The sequence below is a fragment of the Stigmatopora nigra genome, chromosome 2, assembly GCF_051989575.1.
Source record: "Stigmatopora nigra isolate UIUO_SnigA chromosome 2, RoL_Snig_1.1, whole genome shotgun sequence".
Taxonomy (NCBI): Eukaryota; Metazoa; Chordata; class Actinopteri; order Syngnathiformes; family Syngnathidae; genus Stigmatopora; species Stigmatopora nigra.
In genome coordinates this window covers 15,984,796-16,009,744 of record NC_135509.1, presented here as the reverse complement: position 1 = coordinate 16,009,744, position 24,949 = coordinate 15,984,796, and the positions used below count along the sequence as shown (strand labels likewise).

The following is a 24,949-nucleotide window of genomic DNA, read 5'->3' as shown; positions in this document are numbered from 1 at the left end:
GTGTAAATTAAGAACACATTTTTGGGTAATTTCCTTTTGATTTAATCTATCACATTTCACATGTAGAGGAAGGCCTGTAAGCATTTTTACAGGCAGTATTTTCAGAGTAAGTATTTAATTGAACAGTCCAAATCAGAACTGTCCACACTTTTTGCCTTGCGGGCTATCTTTCAAATGACCAATCAATAGTACACTATACCTAAATTAATACTGTACCTGCAACATGTACTCAGGTGTGATGTATAAATTATTGATTATTCTGTTGAACATTTCTGCAAAGAGACTATGTGATGCCAGTAGGTCACTAATCGTGTCAAGGCCCAAATCTCTTGGCAGTGGGCAGTTCGTTAGTTGTTTAAGTGCAACCTAGTGGGCCAGTCGTAAAACCCATTTTCAGCAGAGCACCATAAGACTATCCTTGTCAGTGTGGCACTCATTATTGCTTGCACTGTGGTGTCTGATCTCAGCTAAAAGGCCATGTTTCACATTTATGCCCATTAAGCACGGTAAAATGCCCCAGTATATTTGTGCCAATATACTTGGAGAATAAATATGTGCCTTGCTTCCAACAATTGTCGGGACTGTCTTCTGATGTATCTTTTCAACTAATGTCACAATTTTCAAAGAATATTTTCAAAGGAAAATGATTAATAACTTTGATTTCTTTGTTGACTATAGCACAAATGCCTATCAAATCTACTATTCTTCTTGTATTCAATTTCTGTCTCTTGTGTCCACTTTTTTTAAGAGAGCCAGTTGCTTCCAGGGAATAACTTCACCACTGAGTGCAATATCCCTGGAAATTTCATGTGTGGAGATGGCAAGTGTGTCCCTGGAGGATGGCAATGTGATGGGTTGCCCGATTGCTTTGACAAGAGTGATGAAAAAGGCTGCCGTAAGACCATTTTATTTGATTGTGGTTTTGTCTATGCTGTTTATCATCTGAGTAATTATTAATTATTTAGCTGGCATATTTTTTATTTCACCACATTTAAAAATGTAGTTATTGAACTGCTATGCCAATGTAAAAAAAAACACTAATAATATCATAAACAAAACGACGGTTCAGTTTAATCAGGCTGCCCAGTAACAGTGGTCAGAAAATAAATAATAGGCATCTCCCCATTGATTAGTGCATTGTTTCCCAACCATTGTGTCGTGACTATGGAGTGCTGCGGTGAAATCATATATTGTGATGTTCTGAAAGATAATTTTAATATTGCTAGTTTAAAACTTTTATTTTTAAAACTATTACGAGGTTAAAATATAAATATGACAAACATCAAATCAGATTGTAGTATCGCAAAATTCTAAATGTAATACTATGAGCTTAAATCAATTTTCTTGCTTATTTTTAATTTCTTATTCTCATGTAACATGAATCGGAAGTCGTTTGGCTTCATAAGCTTCAACCTATGTCTGTGTAAGCGCAAAACTGCTTTTCGTGTAATGTAATGTTTTTTTATTTTTATCCAGAGACCCTTTGAGCTACAGAAAAAATATATAGCAGTGCATTAGGATGTGGTATAGCCGGCTTTCTCTTTTAGAGTATATCATCCACAAATACACACCCTGACCTTGCTTTGAAAAATTGCATACTCAACGTTACACCTTTTTTCCCTTGGAGTGATGCAGTTCTTGGATTCATTGGAAAATAATTCCGCTAGACTTGTGACTTTTGTACATTCCGTAAACTTTTTGTGCAATACTTTTCTTACCATCTGTCTACCATCTTTTGATACAAATATATTTTTCTAATATTTTATAATATCTATTAGTTCACTTGCTGTTAATAGTCTAGCGGGAGTTACCAAATTAGGGTGTCCCCCGCCTCTGCCCCAAAGTCAGCGGGGCTGGGCTCCAGCACCCCCGTGAGCCTAGTGAGGATATGCAGTCCAGAAAATGAATGATCTATGGCAACATTCAATTTGATAAACACTGTCTTACCAACTTGAAAGGGATATTCTTTCTTAGTGTTTCATGTTTTTCCATATATGGGATTTGGGGTTTTTCCTTTACTTTAGGGCGATTCAAATCAGACGATATTGTCATTTTATTTTGTTAACTGTGGGTTTGTGAAGCCCTTTGAGACATTTACGTGATTAAGGGCTATATACATATAATTAAAATTGACTACCCTGCTTGCTAATGTTCCTGTGTGGGCCTTCAAAGGAAATTGTGAAAAAAAAAAAAGAACTTTTTTTAGACCAACCGGAGGGAGGTCTTAGAAACGTACTCGTTTTGTTCTTCTTCTTCTTCATGGGGATGCAAAAACTAAAATTTATATTCCTCTGTGATTGTAGCAGCCACTCTCTTTATTTTTATTAATTAAGAATTGATATACATTGCTGCTTGGAGCCAGACCTTTTAGTTTCAGGGCTGATTAATTAGATTAATAATTGTGTAATTAAAAAAGCTAATCTTCTGCTATTCGTGATGGATCACAATAACATTTGGTAGGCGTCGTGTACGGATGCAAATGCATCACTTCTCATGAGATGAGTTTTAATTGTTTGTCTGAGAGCTGATTAATTCCATTCATTAATTGCAGCTTTATTGTTGCCTGTTGGTTCCAAACTAAGCAGCCGATGGAATGCGTGCTTTGCGGTTACTTTTACCAACTACTGGTATATGCAACTTTTAGAAAGCAAGCCAGGGAGCGCGAGTGGTTCATTTTGCATGCAGTATTTGCTTATAAATCCTTTAACTGCATTAACCACAGTAAATGTTTCCGCTTCACTTTCACAACATTTTGCCATGCAGTATCAAAATCTATATTTTACTGAATCTTCAAACGGAAATTTAAAGCCCCATCAATACTATTACTCACTGTCCCAAATGACAGAGAGAGAAAAAATAGATTCTGACAGAGGAGTGAAGAACTAAAGCTGACTGAGCCGACTGGGCCTCGGAGCCAGGATTAGCCTCTTTGCCCTTGTCTGGGCTGGGCATGAGCAGGCAAAGGGGGACAAATGAAAATCATAGACAGCTAGAGTGAATAGGCTCACTCATAATGCAATGAAAGGAGAAAAATGTGACACAAATGCCTTTTGATTTGAGACTTACATAAAAAGGGTTCACATTTCACAGAAAGTGATGTTCTGAAATAGAATATTTTCACACATTTGGCAGAACAATGGTATAATTGGGCCTGCATGGGTTTTCTCCAGGTACTCCAGTTTCCTCCCACATTCCAAAGACATGCATGGTAGGCTAATTTGACACTCTAAATTGCCCCTAAGTGAGTGTGAGCGTGAATCGTTGTTTGTCTCCTTGTGCCTTGCGATTGGCCGGCCACCAATTCAGGGTGTCCACTGCCTCTGGCTCGATGTCAGCTGTGATAGGCTCCAGGACCCCCGTGACCTTAGTGAGGATAGCGGTTCAGAAAATGAGATGAGATGTGTTTGATCACGAACAGTGCATATTAATGAACATATTTATATTCCTTTTCATGAACATTGATTGATTGAATGCTTTTATTGTCATTATATAAGTATAGTGAGATTTAAATATACATGTAAATATGTATACAAGATGTAAGAGAATAGCCGAGGGCTAATTTCCATCTTTATTCTCTTGTGTCCTCTAGCTTGGCGGGCAACCAATTAAGAGGGTAGGCCGCCTACTGCCTATAGTTTCGTGGGATAAAGATAAATCAATGAATACTTTTGCAGGACCAACACTGTTTGTCTCAGATAATAAATTAAGTAGAGTTTCAGCATTCTCATCACAACCATAAACTACACACTTAATGGACAACAAGGTATGTAAATACTGTATAACTATTTGTCTTCCAACTAATATTTATTTTTCCACTCATTAAATGAGCAGAACAACAAACCCTCAAGAAAATTGATTTATATAATGGCCCGACTGATTTACACATTCAATGGGTTTCTGCAATACAAGCCCTGCAGGATACCCAGGTGCAGCAGGGAGGCTTCTTGGACCGAGCCGTTTAGCGGCTTCTTGAGCTTGGTTGTGGGCCGGCGGGCGCCGGAAGCAGCCGGCCGTGTCGTCGGCCACGATATGCAGTCACCACCCAGGCAATGTCGATGCCTTAGCCCACTTCCTTAAGAGTGGCTCGATTCCATTCGAGTTTAGCGACTCAGTACAGTTGAAGCATAGCGGCTAAGCCAACTTGCTCTCACCTTAGTTAAGACTTCGACTTGGTTGTGACCGAGAACAGCTCCGGCTGTGACTTGTACCTGGAGATAGACCAGCGGGGCATGGTGGCCGTAGCGCAGGGACACTTCAAAATCTGGAAATGCTGCTTACTCATAGTGCGCCGCCAGTCAGATTTGTTTCATCAAGATTTTTTGGACAGAAACACAAGTGTGTTTTGGACATAAACACACAAGATTTTCATACTATTAAAATGTGAAATTGATTCAATACATTCGTTCTATAATAAAGTATTATATCATGGGTAATCTCATTCATGGAATGATTTTTTTAGGGCAAGTACATTTTCACTTCTATCCTATTACCATTCTCTTCCTTGTCTGCTACCCTGGAGAGATAATAAAAGATGGAGAGTTTGATTTTTATTTTTGGAGGTGCTTAAACAGACTTATTTGGCCAATTAATACTCTTGATTTTTTTTTACTGGCTGCATTGGTTATTGATATTTCAGTGCATCTCCACGATGAGGTGCAAATTGAATTCACTTTATTGAATTGCAAAGAAATGTGATATTGGTCTCTACAGTAATAACCCAGCAGTTTGCCCATTGAGTTCACCTGTCGTTTCCCTGCCCTGTCTCTTGTGTGACCCAGGTGTTTCTGACTGTCTCGTCAATCCACGCCTGTCTATCAAAAGTCTATGTATTTGTTGGTCCTTGTTTGATCGTTTCTTGTGTCAACCTATGTTCGCGTGTGCTCAGCCCCATGATGATTTTTGGGATGTGGGAAGAAACCGGAGTACCTGGAGAAAACCCATCCCGGGGAGAACATGCAAACTCCACACAGGATCAAATCCACAACCCCAGATCTGTGAAGCCGATGTGCTAAAAACGCACTCACCGGGCCATCCTAGTAGCACATCTGTGCTTGTTAGACTATATTCAACACAGTTTTTTTCAACCTGAGAAAATATTCCTGACCCTCTTGCTAGCCCCCTGCATCAGACACCATTTTGATTGATTTTCCTCACTCACCAGTTTTGAGAAATGTCTGAGAAATCTTTTAAATCCTGTTTCACTCAACCTCTTTGCTCTTTTCTTTTGTGTAGTCTCTTCAGTCCCTAAACAGCATCCCTCTTTCCCCCTCAATCAATCATACATGCCTAGCACAACAAAGCCTACCAACATCAAACAAACTCTTCGGGAGTTAAGGCAAGAATGAAAAGAAAAAGGGAATACAGGTTCATATTGGAGAAGGGCAAAACACAAAAGTACACAAGTACAGTGGAAGATTCCACATGCTATGAATTCTAAAAAGCAGTGATCAGGTTCATGTCAGCTTAAGTTGATGTTCTCCCTGGCCTGAATGCAAATGGTTTGTTGAAAACATTGAAAAGGAACATTAGATATAACATTGAAAAAGTACATCCCCGCCTCCATTTTTTATTTTGACATGCACACTATTTTACTTATAGTATAGTATGTAGTTCCAATTAAACATGTTATATAGTCTATATATGTTTTACAGTACCAGCTAAAAACATATGCATGTGTGGGCGCACAGTCGTAGAGTCAAATGCAGGTTGATAGTGTTGCTGCAAGGTTTAATCTTACCCCCACTCACTTACTTTTTTCCCAGTGTGAAATTGGAATGTATATATGTATATCATCCAGCTACTTGTTACACTATAATTCTATCTAGTATTCTGCTTTTAATAATTTTACCACAGAAAACAGCTAATTTTTGCTGCACCAATCAACACCCATACTAAACTTTGGAACTTGTCCAACATCCTGTTCCCAACCACTTTGATAGAGTGAGGGAAAAAAAACATTGGGCAGGGATTTAGAATGTTATTAAACAACCAATGAGACGTGAAAAAGATAAAAACATGCTAGTATACATTGCAAGATTTTTCTAGATTTTGTAAAATATACTGCAGGTGCTAGGTTACCTTCACAGGATTAACAATTGATGTTTTTGTTTTTCCATGTCACATATACAAGCTTCCTAGTGCTTGCTTTAATAATACCTGTCCTCTTCTAAATCCCACTCAGTTTAAAGTAGAGGGCCTTGCATCCTCAAATGCATCTAAGTGCATACTCTTCATCCTATTGCTGTCCCTCCCACCCGCAAATTTCCCTTCATGAGCTTGCCCTTGATGTGACTTTTGAGTTAATTGGGAACACAAACACTGGGTCAGATATATCTTGCTACTAGTGGTAATGAGGATGTAGATGAGGCAGGAAGCAAAGAAGGGGGCTCGCAGCTTTAACGTTATTATCATTACTGACAAAATATTAGCCATATATTCTTTAGAATGCAACACAATGTAGTTTATGAAAGAGATAAAGAAAACTGAAATATAATATTGGAAAATCTTTAAAAAAATTGTATACAAGTAAATTTAGTCTCTATCCCGATAATCTTCCTTTATGTACTATAGGTTTGAGCCATGTCTTTGTTTGTCCCTGGACTCAAATAGGCATGATATTCCATGCCTATTTAGCTTTGGGTGGTTATACTTGGTGGGCTGTCCAGGTAAACAAAGGCTTCCCAGATTAGATACAGATTGGACTCAAGCCCAGCTCTGTCTCTTGTTCTGTGGAATACTTTTCATCTTGGAGATAGCCCCCCTACTGTTGCTGTACACATCCCTCCTACTTTGCCAAATCTATTTGTGCTTGTTCAAAGAGCCTATAACACTGCCCACAAGATTGTTGTTTACTGAAATTATTAAATTCCTGGCTTTTCAGATCTGGCCATACAACATATTACAATAGAACACTCATTTATTCATTTTTCGTAATGTAAATCCTCACATGGGTCGTGAAGGTGCTGGAGCCTCTCCCATCTAATTGAGGACAGTAGGCAGGGTCACCCTGAATTGGATGCCAGCCAATCGCAGGGCACACTGAGACAAACAACCATTCACACTCAAACTCATACCTAGGGACAATTTGGAGTGTTTAAGCAGCCACCATAAAAAAACCCACACAAGCACTGGGAGAACAAGAAAAATGCACACTGTAAGGTCGCTCCAAGTCCATACAAACCCATGATTTAAGAACTAAAGCAAACATCATCACCACTCTGCAATAGAACAAATGTTAAAACATACCTACATATGTATGTATGTCTACACTGAGCTAATGATGAATCCATACATGATTCTAGGTATGTAAGAAAGTTATGGGATTTTCCCTTTGCTGATAATAACTGCCAAACATACTTTGTTCAACTTGATTGTCCTAAAACAATGCAGATACACGTGCAAATACTATGGATGTCACAATACTTTTTCCAATCTTACGATCCTATTTCTTTGGATTTCTTTTTCTAACAGGGATCCGATGCCGGCTGATACCCATATTTTCAGGAAGATGTACAAAAAAATTATCAAATTATGTTAATATTGACATTAGTAACCTATTCACTCATGATGCCATGCACGCCTGTCTGCTTTCTGCAGTGTATGGGATTTATTGATCAAGTCAAGACCTTATGTCAGGATTCAATTAAATTTGAGAATTTGCCCACTCACGTCGCTTATGATTATGACAAATTGTCGTATGGTCAACCCTAATGAGAAGGAGAAGCATATAGATGAGCTGCATTTGCACGTTGTGCAAAGATTATTTATGCAGCTTGGAGCAGCCAAGTTTATTGTCTCAGTCACATGTAATTCTCTAAAACACCTAAAGCGATGTTTAGTTTTTTAAAATGACTTAGTCATGCTTGCCCTTTTCCCATGAAACAGAGGTACCTCATTTTTTAATGAATTTGTTGAATCAATAACTGTGTCTATAAAGATCAGTATTATGCCAATCTTTGATTTTATGTTTTAGTTTTTTTGTTTTTTAAATGTTGAACTCTGCTTTGACATTATGTGATTTTGCTCTTCTTTCTTCCCACCATTTTAGCTAAAGTCAAGTCAAAGTGCGCACCCACGTTCTTTGCCTGCGCCAATGGGGTCCACTGCATCATTGGACGCTTTCAGTGTAATGGCTTTAGTGACTGTCCTGATGGAAGCGATGAGGAAAACTGCAGTAAGTCTCTCACAACATGAAGATATAAGTTTCACACGTGTGAATTTAAGTGCAATTTTAATTCTTGTTATTAAATATACAGGGATGTCTTCCCTGCGGACCAGAACTGATAGTTCTGGAGAAACGCAGACTCCTACTTAGCAATTATTTGTTCTAACAATTTTTCTAATTTCAAGTAGGAGAGCGAAATTGAAAATGTTAATATTTATTTCTCGAATGGACCAGGCACCAGATGGCTCATGGACCGGTGGTTGGGGACCGCTGCATTAATGTATCAAAATACATAAAAGTTTGAATATTTTTTCAGTAATTGGGATTGGCCTTGAGATAAAGGAAGTTATTGTATTGTAAAGATTAAAAAATGACGATAGATGAATAGTATTCTACAAGTGAATTACATTAGCATGCCGTTTATAGTAGACAAAATCTTATTTTTTTTCTCTTATTTGCAGCAGGTAACCCATTGGTCTGCTCTGAGGCCCGCTTCAAGTGCCGAAATGGCCGCTGTGTAGACCGCAGCTTTTTGTGTAATGATCAGGACAACTGTCAAGATAACAGTGATGAAGAGCTCTGCCTGAGTACAGCAGGTAAGACAAGTGCTTTGAAGGTGGGTTTATGCCACCCTACATCCAAAGAACCCCTGCTTCACATTTTAGAAGTGCAGCAGCACAAAATTTCTTCCTTCCTGGAAAACTCAGGCTTTGTTTTTATTGTGTGGCTTTCAAAAAATGACTTTTTGTACCAAAAGCAACACCATTCACAATCTTAAAGGCTTCTACTGGTCTGAATAGCTCCAGTCCAAATATGCGACATGTCAACATTTGATAATTAATCGCAGCAGGAAGGGCATATGTTGTAAAGCTTGTGCCAAATCTTATGGGTTGTGTTGTTGTGGCGACCCCTGAGGGAATACAATAAAAGTCCACCATTCCAATCCCAGCTACTTGTCAAATTTAGCTTTGCATAGTTAACTTTAATTGTGTAGTGTTACAACTGAATTCTTCTATAGGACCTACTATAAGCAATGGTAAGTGATGATGATTCGAGTTACAGTTCCATTGTAAATTTAAATGCAGTATTCCAATCACAAAATACAGCAATAGAAAGAGCAGGATTATGTGCCTTCATCAGAGATGAGAAATACAAAATAATCTCCATGAACATGATGGAAAAGGAATCAGGTTGTGATGAATAGCAATTCGGGAAGATGAAGGTAAGCAAGGAAACAACCAAGCAGAGAAATGTGACTTTTTTTTAATATAAAACTAGAGGATTAAAGTAGCATTCATCCCAAGTCAAACCTTGGGCTAAGCAGTGGAAATCTGATCTGGAAATACAAACCTAAAGAATAGTTTTGCAATATTTTCTTTTTTTCCCTTTATTCATCTGCTCAAACATACAGTCATTGTGGCAAAATGGTTACTTCTACAGTGGATTGTCATTCAGAACTCAAATTTACCACTTTCAACTCTTTATTAGGCTTTTAAAATGAACTAATCCAGAATCAAATCGTATTTGGAGTCAGCATAATTCCTCTTCTTGAAGGGAAATTGACCTTAGTAATAGGCAACATTTAGTAGCAAACAGAAGCCTAAGTGATCCATTACATGTCAGTCGTCTTTTGTCCAGCTGTAATGGGCAAGGTTATTTTCTGCTCCATGACAATTCTGTAAGAGAGCATTCGCCCGTAAAACGAGATTGCTGAAGTTGTTGTCAACAGACCATAGCGATTGTAAATGTGAGATATAATTCAGACCTGCTTGTGGCGGTTTCATGTCCATGAAGATGTCGTTTGTGTATTCATCAGGGACATACTAAAATAAAAGGGGTCTCACCTTAAAAACTTGACAAAGAACTTTGTCCCAGAAGAAAACAAGTTTCATACCAGGGACAAGAGATTGAGGTTTTAAAGAGCCAGAGAATGGTGCACATTGAAAGAGAGGTGATGGAGATATATGAAGCAAAAGGCATGTACTATTGATAATTTTAAGATAAATTGAGTTTATATTAAGAGCACTTTTCTCAATAGCCACAGTTGATGGTACTATATTACTCTTATTTACTTAACATGTTTCTATCCCACTTCTGACACTTTGTTATTGTATATTTTTGTTGAGGGTCCTACGAGTTACAGAAGCATATGTATAACTTTCTTAAATAGAGCATAACGACTGTTTCAATACCTGAGAGGTTCCTGTAAAATAGGTCTCCATTTGTGTGGCTCATAATGAAATCTTTTTTCTGGCCTGTTTTTTTTCCCCGGTGTTTAAATTAACACAACTATGTTGTTTAGTGCATTGTGAGATCCAGGAAATATACACTCTAAAAGTCTTTGCTAAAATAGAAAATCGACTAACTTAAATAGAGGTAGGGGCGGGCAAGAAAGCACTAACAACACTAAGCTGCAAGTCTTGATGACAACAGCTGGCGTTTTAAACCTCATCTAAAAATAAATAAATAAATAAGTAAATAAATAAAAATCAGACCAAGAGTTTCTGCCTCTATGTAGAGATTCAGCACTCACTTTTTACAGCTTGTGCCCATAATTTCATCACTTATTTTTAAACTGATTTCATGTATTTAGAAGAAATTAATCAATTTGAGTTTACCGCACCTTGAAGTGTTTTTCCCGTTGTCATTATCAAATCAATTAACAAGATGGTTACCACATCAATTGTGAGTTATTCTTAGATTCCTAGTTACACATGCACATACCAGTGTACACGATGTATGAAATTTCCTTTGTACAGCTTTTATTTTCCCCAACTTTGATTGATCTACTTTCATAAAACCGTTATTTTGGAATTCTGCTTATTTACTATGGTTGCAAAATGCTACATTCATGCATTTTCCTCATCTTTTTGGTGCTATGTAGTGCTGCATCCCATACTATGCATGCCTCTTTTCTACACAGACTGCCTGATGTGTATCTGACTGCTCTGTACCTCCTTTGTGTCATCCCACCAACTGTTTAGTTGCTGCAGGCAGCAGTACATTGCGATCTCTGTATCACGATTTTACTGCTTCACATGTGCTAAGACCCTAATAGTTTCTATATCTTCTTTATTGGCCATTTAAATTACATGTGAGCTTTTAACTCAGTTGCTGCCTGCATCTGACACGTCTGAGCTTAATATCCATTGTCAAGCTATCTTCCACTAACCTTTGAGCCTAAAAGAAGAGTTACCATGGTGACTGTTCCACATTAGACATGATAGAATGAGCCAGTGGTCTTGCCTCAATGATCCCTAGCAACCTTTCTCATTCATCCGTTCAAACACAGCTCCTCAAATAAAAGGGGTTTTGATGGCTGCCCTAAAAATAAAAAAATAACAAGGAAACCCTTACTTCTAGAATTTGAGGCAGTGAACATCATGAGTACTAAATAAATATAGTACAGTACACCTCACAATTGATACTACCAGCCCCTAAGCTTTTCCTTGTCAGTTTCTTAAAGATGAGGAAATGTCATCCATACTTAAGCATAATAATATGCATTTATTGTTCCCGAATAATCACACTTGAAAATGAACAAGATGGTCTGTAGCGGGGCAGCCTTGGATCCTAGTTTGTGTTCTATCTAACCAGCACAAATCGTTTAACCAATGACATGTCCGCTAAAACAAACAGGACCTGTCTGCCATCAACTGATTACACCTGTAAAACACCGTATTGGTGAAAAGTTGTTGTCTTGTTTAATTGGAATGAAATCCTGGAATCATTTGGTGACCACTGAACCAAATATTTAAGCAGCTCTACTGCATTGACTGTACATATACAGTAATACTATGTTCATCCAATTCCAATTGTTTTGGCTTTCTGTTAAGGTGTGCGCTTTCACTTCATTTTGTGTCTGTCTCCCCTCCACTCCTATCCTTTCCTCACACCAAATTCATCTATATATTCTAGCTTATCTCTCTCCTTCTGTCCTCTGGCCTACCATAGTCGACTTTGACTGAGTGTTATGGTGGTTCCGATTGTAGCACGCAATGGAGCGAGCAAGTTATTACAGGACAGGCAAATAGAGGTCCCATGAAGCATGACAACCTCCTTTCGCACACATTTAAGCGTAAACCAGCAGTCAAGACACAGGATATACTTAGAGCTTTGTACTACATTTACATACTGTGAGTTTAATCTGTCTTTCTGTTTGCACGGTAATTAAAACGCAACAGTAGCCCAGACATGTTATGAAAAGCCTTTTACCTACATTTTAATGAGGCCAAGAGTGTTGGTGTGTTGGAAGTCTTTTTCAGGGCAGGGGTCAGACATTTATTCAGGTCACCCCTAAATTTTCTCCACGCATATACACGCACTATTAGACATTTTCAGACCAGGGGTCAGCTGTTGAGGTGGAAACACCCTAAATTGATTGCAAGCCAATCACAGGGCACAAACAACTTAGAATCATTATTTACATGTATATGCAAAAATGCCACACAATGTAACAGCTTTATCTTTGCAATATCTACACTGTCCAGGCTCAGCTTTCACATATATGATGTGTTATCCAGATTATTAAGAGAATTTACATATAAAACTAGTGTACTAATGCACACAAACATTGTCATGATATGGGAAAATCCAACAGATCTAGTTAAGAATCCATATGCAGTGATTTGATTGCTGTGCTTATAACCACCATCTTTTTTGATAAAATATATCCTACAGTAAGGACAGAGTTAGTGTACCTACAGTATAAAGGAAATGACAATTTTTATGAAATTGTGATGGCTAGTAATACCAGCAAGTTTTTCCATTATTTGTATTTATTGAGCAAAGTTTTCAGACTCATATCGACAACAGCAAATGTAAACAATGTGAAGAGTCGAAGACTTTACACAATTACTTCATTTATAGCATACTTATTGATAACGTAAAACAAAAACACTGTATTGGCATGCCTTTTTTTAATAATCAAGACATTCTCTAATATAACACCTTTTATACACACTGAGGTAATTATGCCACACCACAGATGTAATTGTGTTTTGTTGTAGTCTATGAAGATATGATATGTTAAGGATGTTCCAATTTTGAATATCTGTGTAGCTCTTGGGCATACTATAATATGAAGGAAATGCAGTTGCTAGGCTATATGGGATGAAAATAATGGCAAATGCACAAATGAACTATTTAGAATTGTCTGAAGGCAGATAATATGGGCCTCTCCCATTTTTCTAATGGCCCGGTCCATCTAAAAAAGCAAATGAAATGTCTGCCCCCTAGTGGATTCATCTTCTTTTCTCATCTTCTCTTTGCATCTCTCGCTCTCTTTTTTTTCTTTTCATCTCATACAGGACATAATATTCTGAGCCTGCCTAGTCTCTCTTTATCCTTACATCTTTTTATAGCACACTCAAGGGGACGTAATTGGAGCAGGAAGCACCCCACCTGTAATTAGCATCACACAAAGTGACTATGCAATGCGGGATAGTGTAGCTGTGACCAACCTCTATCAGCCATTGACAGACTCGGATTAGCAAAGCCTGGAAAACTGGAGCTGAGGGATGATAACTAATTTCCCCCTTCACATTTGAGTCCTTTTAAAGAAAGTGCTTTATGAATGTAAAATAGGGCTTCGGCATGCTGAAAGAGCTTCACAGCAGGACTGTCATGTGTATCACTTCCCTGAGGAATATTTTTTAAAAGTAAGTTCAAAGCATTGATATCTCCATCTCTACTTTTCTGACGTGGTTTAAATGTGGTAATTAAGTTATATGGAGTTCATTGTTAGTCAAAGTTTTATATCCATTCAGTCTTTTTTTTTGAGTCTTCTTCGGCTTCAAGACTGCATTTTTCCAGTTTTCTGCTTATATATATCAACAAGGTACCAATACCAATAAAGGAACATCAGATTCAACTTTGGCAGCTCGTTGCCTGCTGTTTTTTTATTTTAAATTTGAACTCCCACTAAGTTTTTGTACACTCATTAAATGATAGCATCAAAAAATATTCCAAGGCAAGTTACCAAAACTCACACAGATCCATAAATAATGAAATTGTTCAATATACATATATTTTTTTAACGTTTTGGGCTCCATGAGCGTCTGCAGCTAGGAAATGGTAAATATTTCACATTTAGAACTGTCGACTACACGCAAGCTGCCTCTTGGTGTAGAGGTTCACTCGCCTGACTGGTTTTGGGCAGGCACAGGCTCGATTCCCGCTGGTGGCGATGTGATTGTGAGTGCAAGTGGACATTTGTCTCTGTGTGGCCTATGGCTGACTGCTGACCGGTCTAGGGTGTAGTCTGCCTTTCACCCGAAGTCTGTTTGGTTTTGCTCCAGCAACCCTGTCGAGGATGTGCGGAATGGAAAAGGAATCACTCTACACGCAAGCATAGCGATAGATGTCGACTTTCCAGTACATAGCTTCCAGTAGCATCTCAAGGTTTCCTGCACAAGGGCAAAATGGGATTAAACTGTTTTGTGCTTTTGGTATAGTTTACCGGTGTCACGGCGAATGAGTGGTTAGCGCGTTGGCCAGTTCTGGGGAACTGGGTTCAAATCCAGGTCGGTCTACCTGTTTGCTTGGGGCATGTGTGGGTTTTCTCCGGCTACTCCGGTTTCCTCCCACATTTCAAAGACATGCATGGAAGGCTGATTGGACACCCTAAATTGCCCTTAGGTATGAGTGTGAGCGTGAATGGTTGTCCGTCGCCTCTGGTCCGAAGTCAGCTGGGATAGACTCGAGCATTCCCCGTGACCCTAGTGAGGATGAAGTGGTTCAGAAAATGAGAGATGAGAGAGATGGTTTATTTTACAAAGAAACAAATTACGAGTTGTGTCTCACTGAGGTCTATCTATTGAATTCAGTTAAGGACCTCTGAAGTGATATTGGCCAACAGGCAGGACATGTTAATGTTCTGTTGACATTTTTGGCAGCGCTCTTTCCTGAATCATTACACATAGTGATACAAGTCTTCAAGTCAATAAACTCATTTAAGCCGATTAGACCTCACTTGACATACTTGTCAGTCTTAGTTAAAATTGAGTTTTCCAATATCCTACAGGATGTATAAACACAGACCCTGAGTACACCCGCAATAGATTGTAAACTTTAATAGAATGGTGAAATAATCTAGTGGAGTGTATTAGAAAGGAAAAATGTGCACTGTTTAAGTTGCTGAAAAATGTGCTTTCATCTGTCTTACATCAGGTCCAAAGCCTGGATGGTACGTGCCCATGATACCTATGAGACTAGAAAAATGCTGCAACGATAGACTAAATGCCAAGGTAGCGGTAGGATATGAGTACGCAACCAGCAATGAAGAATGAGAAAGTAGATTACATTCAGTTTTATAGACTAGATAGGCTGTAGTTGGGATCGTCTAACCTAAATGCATTCAAAGTTTTCTGAATGTCATCTCAATTACGGCATAGTATATTACCGACTGTAATGAAATGGAGTGGAAAAATAGGAGGAATGGGTGGAGGCAAATCAGGAAGGTAAAACCTGCACATTGGTTGTTGTTTTTTTTACTACATATTGGACCTTATGGACCTTCCTCCTTGATTCCTTAAACAGCATCCACATAAGTGCAAAACAGCACTATGGAGTTGAGTTGTATATGATGATAAAAGCCTATAGCTATCCATCTATGAGCACAATCTGAAAGGCTCATTTATATTGTATATCATGAATATTGGATGTTGAAAAAAGACTCTGACGAGTTGTGTGATTGGTTCCTGACATAAGATTCACCATTGAGAACCAATGCAGTCTCCCCCATTCTGAAAAACTAACAAGACCACCAATAAGAGTCATTAAGCCCTAACAATGAATGCCCCTGAAGCACTAAACCAATGTGAAAGCTTCCTTTAGTGAGAGAAAGAAGATGATGACCTTGAGCAAAAAGTAGAAACTTTTGGAGACCATTAGAAAGAGCAGAATTTATACTTTTGTGGCATGCCACTATGGTGTGAATGATTCATTAATTACAAATGCAAATTTCAGTGTATGGTAACACTGAGTTTGCATGAGCCAGCGACAAAAGAAATACATGATGGACCTGATGCTTTTGCTGCTGTCACGCAAATAGAGAAACAATTGATTTTATTGTTGATCTAACGGTTCATTTACCATGTACAAAAGATGTTTGAACCTATTATCTAGTTATCAGATTAGCTGACAATTCCTGGTAGTCGGGATGCCCTTCGGCACATGTTGCCCCTTTCTGCTCTCACAGTCTCAGTCAGATAAATCATTAGCTTTGTGGAGTGCTAAAGTGGAAAGAACACAGCTATGTTTTGTGGGGGCTCCTCCGCATTTTGCAAATTGATTAAGATGTTAAAATCAATGTGTGCCAAGCCCTGAATATATTGCTCTATCAAATGCACTTATCATTGTTTGACATACAAGGTCTTTTTCCCCCTGCACAAAAGAAAAGGAAGTTGCTTCAGACACATTCTTTTATAAGTCTTCTTTTTATCCCTTATGAAATTTGCAACCGCCTTTCAAGCCTGTGCAACTAATGTGACGCGCAAGCATGAAGGGTTTTCCTTTGTATGTGTGTATAGTTCTGCACTCCCAAAGGACTATAGTGACATCCGATAGACAGATTTTGTTAGCTGCAATGGTGTCTCCATTTTGGCTTTTTTTTCCTAGCCAGGTAATTATGTAGAATGTTCTTCGCTTAGAGCAGAACACATTCACCAATTTTGATTCACTAGGGTGGCAGGGGGTCTTATTTTATTGGCTGGTGCCTAGTTCAGGAAGCTGGCGGGTGTTGCATTTGAATTAGATTTTATTTAATTAAGGCCCTGACTACACACGGGTACATGAATAGGCTGTATGCCTCACTGCCTGTTGTTGAGAATTCCACAGTATGCGTGCTCAGGCACGTACATTACAAAAGCCTCTCAGGACCCTCAAGGTCAGGTCGACAGAGAAAACATGCAACAAAGGGCGTTAAAGAATTGCAAAAAAACATGCTACAAAGGCCTTTTCCATTAGCAGCTTCCCCCTTGCAACTCATTTCCCTCTAGGTAAAGCAGATACACATTAATAGAACTTTTTGTGCATTTGCAGTGGAAGGCCAGGTGACCCAATGGTTAGCGAATCAACCGCACAGTTCTGAGATCGAGGGTTCGATCCTAGGTCCAAAGCTTCCTGTGGGGAGTTTGCATGTTCTACCTGGCTTGCGTTGGTTTTCCCTCGGTACCCCTCCCACAGTCACAAAACTTGCAGGGTAGGCTGGTTGAACCCTTTAAATTGCCCCTATGTATGAGTGTGAGCACAAATGGTTGTCTGTCTCCTTGTGCCGTTCGATTGGCTGGCCACCAATTCAGGGTGTCCCCTGCCTGTTGCCCGTAGTTGGCTGGGTTAGGCCCCAGCGACCCTTGTGAGGATAACCGGTTCTGAAAATGTATAAATGAATGTTAGTTTGTTCGCTTGTTTTTATGTACAGATGCTGACTTGAACACATGAACGCAAAGGCTCTTATATTAGGAAAAGCAAGTATATGTTGCACGTGGTAGCCCAATTCAAATACTTGCTGTAGAAGCAAGCAGCTTTCACAATACAGGTTACACGCTCTGCTTGAATTCAAAGAGGTGCGTTAAATTAATAGATTGGCAGGGGTGGATGTGAAATATGATACCTCTGAAGTGTTAAGGACCAAATTCTTCCAAACACAAATGGTTTCTTCCTACCTTCAAGTCCCTCATATGGAGGCCTGGTCTCTCTATAGCAACCTGGTGGCATCTTGTTCTGGTCATTTCCAGTCAGGTTCTCTTGGCAGTATCTAAAAAACAGTTTGCAAGGTTGCCAGGCAACACTGGCCATACAAAGTCATACTTGGAACTGAAACAAAGTGTATTCAGCCACTGAAGCATTACTTTTGAACAAGACCAGAAAACGTATTTCATTGGGTGTTTTGAACTTTTTATGAGGGACCTAGAGGTGTGTTGTTTATAGGTTGAGCCTGAGGCACTTGTATAATTTGAAATAAAACAGCTTTATAAAAACTCCCTTCTCATTAGAACTCCTTGCCTTCAGTGCCTTAATAAATAAAACCTAATCCCTCTCTTCTTCATTCACCAATTGCACAGCACTATCTGTATATAAAAAGCTGAAATACAATCCACCATGCTTCACCCTCATTCTGACACTAGTTCAATCTCTCACAGATATTCTCTCTATTCCAATTAAAGGATAAAATGTACTCTATGACATTTTAGCCGTCATCTCTTTTGTATTATTTAGCTGCATAGTTTTATTTCAATGGGAATTTTTCTAAACTTCTGTATTGTATGGTTATCCTGTTCTGGATATTAATTTGTAACCCTAACTTTTGATCCTCTTTTACCTTCTTTTTCTGTAGTGCCAAAAGCCGGGATCATTTGCGGTTGGTAGAATAGCTTTGCTTTTTTCCTTTATCCGGTAATAATGAATGTAGGTCTAAAATTGTGACCCAAGTCACCCAAGGTCTGCCACCATAGGTTTCAGAAAGTCTTTTTTATACCTGTTTAAAATGCTTACATCCTTTCATGCTTTCATACCTTCTCTTTAGGATAATATTGAGTACATTTTCAAAGATAGACTGTAAAGTGCTTTTGCTCAACTGCACCCCAGTGACTCCTTTACATCCATTTCCCAAATCAAGCCCTAAATAATTTCTGCCGTCATCCTCCGTTGGGTGATGGATTCCATTCCAATTTGTGGCTTGCCACTGCTGTTCTTTTTATCCATCCTCACATTAACTTATGTCTTTCAATTGCAGAAGCACCTGGGCAAGACTTTGTGACTTTGGACTACCGTCTGCGTTATTACCCCAGCATCACCTACGCTGTCATCGGCAGTGCTGTCATCTTTGTGTTAGTTGTAGCCTTGCTGGCCTTGGTGCTTCATCACCAGAGGAAAAGGAGTGTTCTGCTTCCTTCTGGTGTAAGAGGAGCCTCTCACCACCATCAACCGTTGCTCCTGTCCCGCTTGGTCATCTTGGATCGTGGCCACATGCATCCTGGTGATCCGAGTCTCTCCCAAGGCTCCTCCACTGCAGCCAACCAGTATACCTCATCTCCCGAGGTTCTGCAAATCCTGTCTGATACCCTTTGTCCTACCACACAATCACTGGAGACGCCTCCATCTTACTCTCAGGCCGTTATGGATGTCAGGTAAATAAATATACATTTGTTTATGTCATGGTTCCGATTCTACTGGCCTGTTCTACACTCGTGGCAATTTAATCTCTAACACCAAAGATTTATTTTGAGAAATTGATGAGCTGAGGCTATCTTTTTAACATTTAAGCCATCATATGAGCGGCCCGGTCGCATGAGTGGTTAGAATCCAGGTCATGTCCACCTGTGTAGAGTTTGCATGATCTCCCCGGGTTTTGCGTGGGTTTCGTCCGGGTTCTCCGGGTTCCTCCCACATTCCAAAAACATGCATGGTAGGCTGTTTAGACACTCTAAATTGCCTCTAGGTATGGGTGTGAGTGTGCATGGTTGTTTGTCTCCTTGTGCTCTGCGATCGGCTGGCCACCAAATCAAGGTGTCCACCATCACTGGCCCGGAGACAGCTGGGATTGGCTCAAGCCGTGACCCTAATGAGGATAAAGAAGTTCAGAAAATGAGATGAGATGAGACTTCAACTGACACAAACCAGAAAACCCTGTGCTTTAGTATACATTTGATGAACATTTCATGTATTCCTTCATTCATCTTCCATACCACTTATCCACACAAAGATTGCAAGGGATGCTGTAGATGCCAGCCAACCATGGAAAGCAGGCAGGGAACACCTTTAATTGATTCCCAGCCAAATGCAGGGCCTAATGAAGCGGACAAGCACTCATGCTTACAAAAGTCAGGCAATAGAACCACTGCACCATCGGGTGGCTCATATATGATATGGTAATTCAGGCTTCAAGCAAACAGTCAAATCACCTCTAGGTTAGCCGGCTCTGGCACTTCAGTTGCTTAGGGCAAACAGTGTGCTGGTATAGTCCACCATTCTATCTGAACAAGAATACTGAACAGATGTCTATAAAATTCTGCAATCCCATCAAAACTACCATGGAGACCTATAAAAGCTACTTCATCTTCATAAAGAATCACCAACACTAGCTTTCGTTCAACATTTCTCTAAAGCCCATCGAGAAGGTTATGTCAAAATGCAATGTACTGTGCCTCCCAACGAAAAAAAAAAGAACTATTCCTTTGTTTAGCTCTTCAGTCATTATTATCATTATTCTGAAAGTGCCACTCATTCTTCATAAAGTTGAGATATGTTTTTGACATGCATTTAACACAATGTATGTGCTCAGCAGCAAGCAATTCGTTTTGCAGCGATAAAATAATTGGAAGACATTTGTAAAACTTTGAAGTGAATAAGTGGTTTTTGTGGCCTGGAGGCAGTATAAAGGCCAATTCATTTATGTATAGCACTTCATACTCACCTTTTCAATCCCTGGAAGAATCAGTTAATCATAATGCATTAGGGTGTAGAATTCATAAGGATAACTCAAGGAAATACAGAGGTATGAACTTCAGGATCTTGAAAACCCCTAATATTCAGTGTCTTAAAAAATTTGAGTATTATATTATGCTATTGGATAAATGTTCAATAATGGACTTGGTATCACACTGATTATCTGAAATCACATGCAAAGTTTTCATATACCGTATTTTCACGGCTATAAGGCGCACCGCATTATAAGGTGCACTGTATTATAAGGCGCACTGTCTATTTTGGAGAAAATGTAAGACTTTTAAGTGCGCCTTGTAGTCGTGAAAATATGGTAAATGCTATTGACTTCCAGGTATGATGCACTCACTACACAGTCACCTCTAGAGCCAGCCATTAGAAGATGTTGTAAACTAAGATGGCATTTGCATATTTAACAGTATTGTTTCAGTTCAGGCGTTTGTGTTTTTTTAATATCCGACAGTGGTGGTTTTTCGTTTTTGGTTTTCTGTTTTTTCCATATATAAGGCGCACTGTCTATTTTGGAGAAAATTTAAGACTTTTAAGTGCGCCTTAAAGTCGTGAAAATACGGTACTTGTAAATTGTCAATCCCGGTCAGCGGGTTACACAATCACAGGTAAAACCGCTGATTTAGCAGGTGACCAGGATAAAGTCTTAACAGGGAAAGTAAGCCACAAAAATCGTATGCGCAGATCCTGATTCACACATCTGTGTTTTGGGAATATCAGTTATTTTGTGTGAGAATTTAGACTACCGTTTTCTGTAGCATATCAAAAAGTATTTTACATGTTTTGATGAACATTAATAAGACACACATCATAACATTATGCTGATCTGCATGCACAGATGTGATTACTCGCTACTTCACAGCAGCCCCACCATTCCACCCGTTGCTAAGCAATACAAATGGAGGGCATTAACAGTCTGAATTCCCATTTGGGGCGCTTGACAATTCAAGTCCACAACCAAATTCCAAAAAAATGTGGCATATCGAATTTAAATCTACATATGAAAGCAGCATAGATTGGATTAGAAAATATCTGCTTTGGGCTACTCGGCCCTGTCAGACTGGATCAAGTAAAAAAAAAAATCGGAAATAGGTCACGTCCTCTTGTAAATATAGCTAATGTGTTTGATTAAAAAAAAAAACGAGGGGAAAGGGGCTAGCATGTCAACCTCACAGTTCTGGGGTCAAGGTTTTGATCCCTGTGTGGAGTTTGCATGTCACGGGCTTGTGTGGGTTTTCTCGGGGTACTCTGGTTTCCTTTCCCATCCCAAAAGCATGCATTCTAGGTTGTTTGAACACTCTAAATTGACCCTAGGTATGTATGAGTGTGAGCGTGTATGCTTTTCCGTCCGTATTTCATAAAAACAGAGATCCAAAAAAGTGTTAACATTCAACATTTGTTCGTATGTGATCATTACATCTTTTTAGACACTCAACTTTTTATTATTTCTCAAACGTTCATTCATTTTTAATACTTCTTAGCTTCACAAATGCCGTGGGGCGTGATGGAGCAGTTCTCAGCCAACTGTGGGTCGCAGGGGGGGAAAATTACAAGAAAAGAAAGTTTAAAATATTTCACTCTGCTTATTAAACTAATATGAAATAGTTGTTGCTCAGTAGTTACCACTTTATCTTGCCTATTGTGCATAGCATCGCAAAGTGACGTTTACAGGGGTGTTGGTATGCCGAGAAGATTGCAGTTTTTGATATATATTGGTCGATATAAAATGGCACGATCAGTGATGATTGGTCACATGTAAATCGCCCAGTAATGATCAGTGATCAGAGTAGCGCTACCAATAAGAAGAATTTTCTCTCTTCTATAACAAGCAGTCAAATGTTGTTTACACCTTTTCTCCCTCAGTTTACCTAAGGATTACTTTCGACTGACCGCCTTAATCTGACCTTTGTGGAGCTGGTGACAGTGAAGTGAAATTTGGTATTAGGTCTCCTAACATTGGGTTAATCCATCATGTTTTTGTTTTTATAGTTTTCCTTTATGAATCTGGTCAAAAAGTTATTTTGTTCATTTTACACTGTTGGCGAACTCTAAGCATTAAAGAGCTTATTTTTTATTTTTTTAAACGTGTGGTTGTGTAACATGTATTTGTTTTCCTCCAGTCGGCCTCCATGGTTCGATCTCCCGCCTCCTCCTTACCCGCCGGATGAGGAAGAAACTTTGGAGGGCAATTTACCTCATTACGAGAGCCCTTCTGCATCGCCCACCCTCAGAACTATGTCCTCAAACACTCACTCCAGTTCAAATTACAGACACATTTAACCCTTCTTTTACTGATATCATGTTAGGAACTACCGGAGCGCAGAATGCAGCACATTCCACATTACAGAGCTGCAGAAGCACATTATTAGACTGAACAACTCCGTTGAATACCTGCCTCAGTCTGAATCTAAATTTGGTATTTTAGCCCCCCCAAGTGGAAGTTTAGGCTGATCTACAAATCCTTTTATTTCAATGAGTCATTAGTTCATTTCAGCTGGATTGATTCCACATTTCTAGCTATTTTTTATCCAGTGACAACAACTGATCTCGTAAGAGTGCCAAGATGATGATATTTTCACTGTGTGTAAACAGTAATAGTGACAAATGCTTCACTATTCGAGTTCAATACTCATCGATGTCGAGTTTGTAGTACTTGTCCTCACTAGTAAGACTAAATCTATTACAACAAGTACTAGTACATGTAAGTAGTGTATGTATTTGTTTATTTTCAACATTGACACTTCATTAGAAGTATTTAACATTCTGAAACATTTGTTTCCTCGGTGACTTTTTAGTACTTTGTATTGTTGCCTTATTTTTTTTTTGTTACCACATTCTCACAATTCAACATTAAGCTTTGGAAATAGGCTTGTAAGATACAAAAGCAGCCAACTCATAGGTTTATGATTTTTATTAGTGTGCAAAACAATGGATTATTGCATGTAAACTCATTGAAAATTAATCAATAGTACTAAAATAACAATAGTAGATTGTAATAGTACATTTCCAACTGCATTATTTTAGTAGAATTAATGGTTTTTGTTTTTGGGGGGAGGACAGGGGATATTTAAAAGAAAAAAATATTTTCTACAGTATCTTTTAAATGCAGATAATACATGAATTGGATCAACAAATTAAAAGACGTGGTCTATTGGCCAACATTGCTTAACTAAATACCTCCTTAACACTAACAAAAACACTTGTGGTCTATATTGGACAAATTGCACTTACTGTACAAAGGATTTTACGTGATGCCTCATATACCAAAAGAGTTACACGTTACATTGTTGGCCTACACAATTTTTCAAGCTTGTCAAGTTTTATATCATGGCAACAAATGTTCATATATTGACTGCATCTGAAATCATTTTGGCAGAACTATGGCTTGTTAAGAAGCCACTGAAACATATATTGGCACCCACAATATGTGTTTTGGTGGTTTGTACTGGCAGAACAGCCTCAATCTTTTTTTTATTTTAGCGCTTTCCTAATATTAATTAACATTGTGTAAATTGCACAAGTTGTCTCCGTGTGAGATGATCAGTGTTAATGCTGTTGATGAACTACCATGAAAACAATAAGCAATTTTGACTGAAACTACACAGAGTAACATCCATGTCTAATTTGAAATGTTTTTATTTTCATTTTGCTGCGACCCTTGTGAGGATAAGCAGAATGGAGAATCAATTTTGGCTGACTGTTAATGTCATTTGCACTTCAGAACTTAGAGGGGGTGGGGGGAATTCCAGTACAAATAACAACATACATTACCGTGTTACTTTACATTGTTATAATGTACGTAAATCATTAGTATTATTAATTTGTCGGAAATTATAGTACTTTGTTTCAATAATGTGATTAATTGAAGGATATTTTTTAACATGCATACATTAGCTGTGTTTTTTGTAATCTTAATCCGTGTAAATAAAAAAAAGGTTTTTAATTCGAAACACGTTTTATTTACAAAAACTAAACCCAACCAAAATATAATGAACTTGAAAATATTTACATACAAAAAGGACAAGCATGAGACAAATATGTATGTTAACTTAGACTGTGAATCAACTTATATAAAGTAAATATATAATTATGCAACTATTTGCTTAACTTTTTAATACATTTTTGGGGGTTTGGCGTAGTTTTTTATCCATACCATTTCAATTCACTGTATTCCCTGTGTTTCTCCCATATTCAACCAACAGATGTCAGGATTGTTCCTGGAATGAAAACTTGTGATTGAAACGTTTCCAACTGTTTTCCAAATCAATTCAGGATCCTTATCTACCTTCTCTGGGATTCACAGCAATTTTGTTCATTGTAAAAACTTTTATG

At 38.6% G+C, this 24,949-nt stretch overlaps 1 protein-coding gene and 1 long non-coding RNA gene across 2 annotated transcripts in view; one reads left to right on the top strand and one right to left on the bottom strand.

Annotated features, from left to right (window-relative positions):
* The window catches only part of ldlrad3 (low density lipoprotein receptor class A domain containing 3), a 29,632-nt gene extending 5,591 nt beyond the window's left edge, over nt 1-24,041 (top strand). Inside the window, exons 2-6 of the mRNA XM_077712147.1 lie at nt 749-895; nt 8,048-8,173; nt 8,626-8,760; nt 18,900-19,293; nt 22,738-24,041. Of these exons, the coding sequence (XP_077568273.1) occupies nt 749-895; nt 8,048-8,173; nt 8,626-8,760; nt 18,900-19,293; nt 22,738-22,897 (962 nt within the window). The 3' untranslated portion in view covers nt 22,898-24,041. The remainder of the gene's footprint in view (nt 1-748; nt 896-8,047; nt 8,174-8,625; nt 8,761-18,899; nt 19,294-22,737) is intronic.
* Nucleotides 14,032-17,948, bottom strand: LOC144193321 (uncharacterized). The gene is made up of 3 exons (XR_013325725.1): nt 17,830-17,948; nt 14,699-14,883; nt 14,032-14,571 (listed from the first exon to the last, which is right to left on the bottom strand). It is a non-coding gene; the product is annotated as an uncharacterized LOC144193321 (long non-coding RNA).
* Nucleotides 24,042-24,949: the final 908 nt, after the last annotated feature.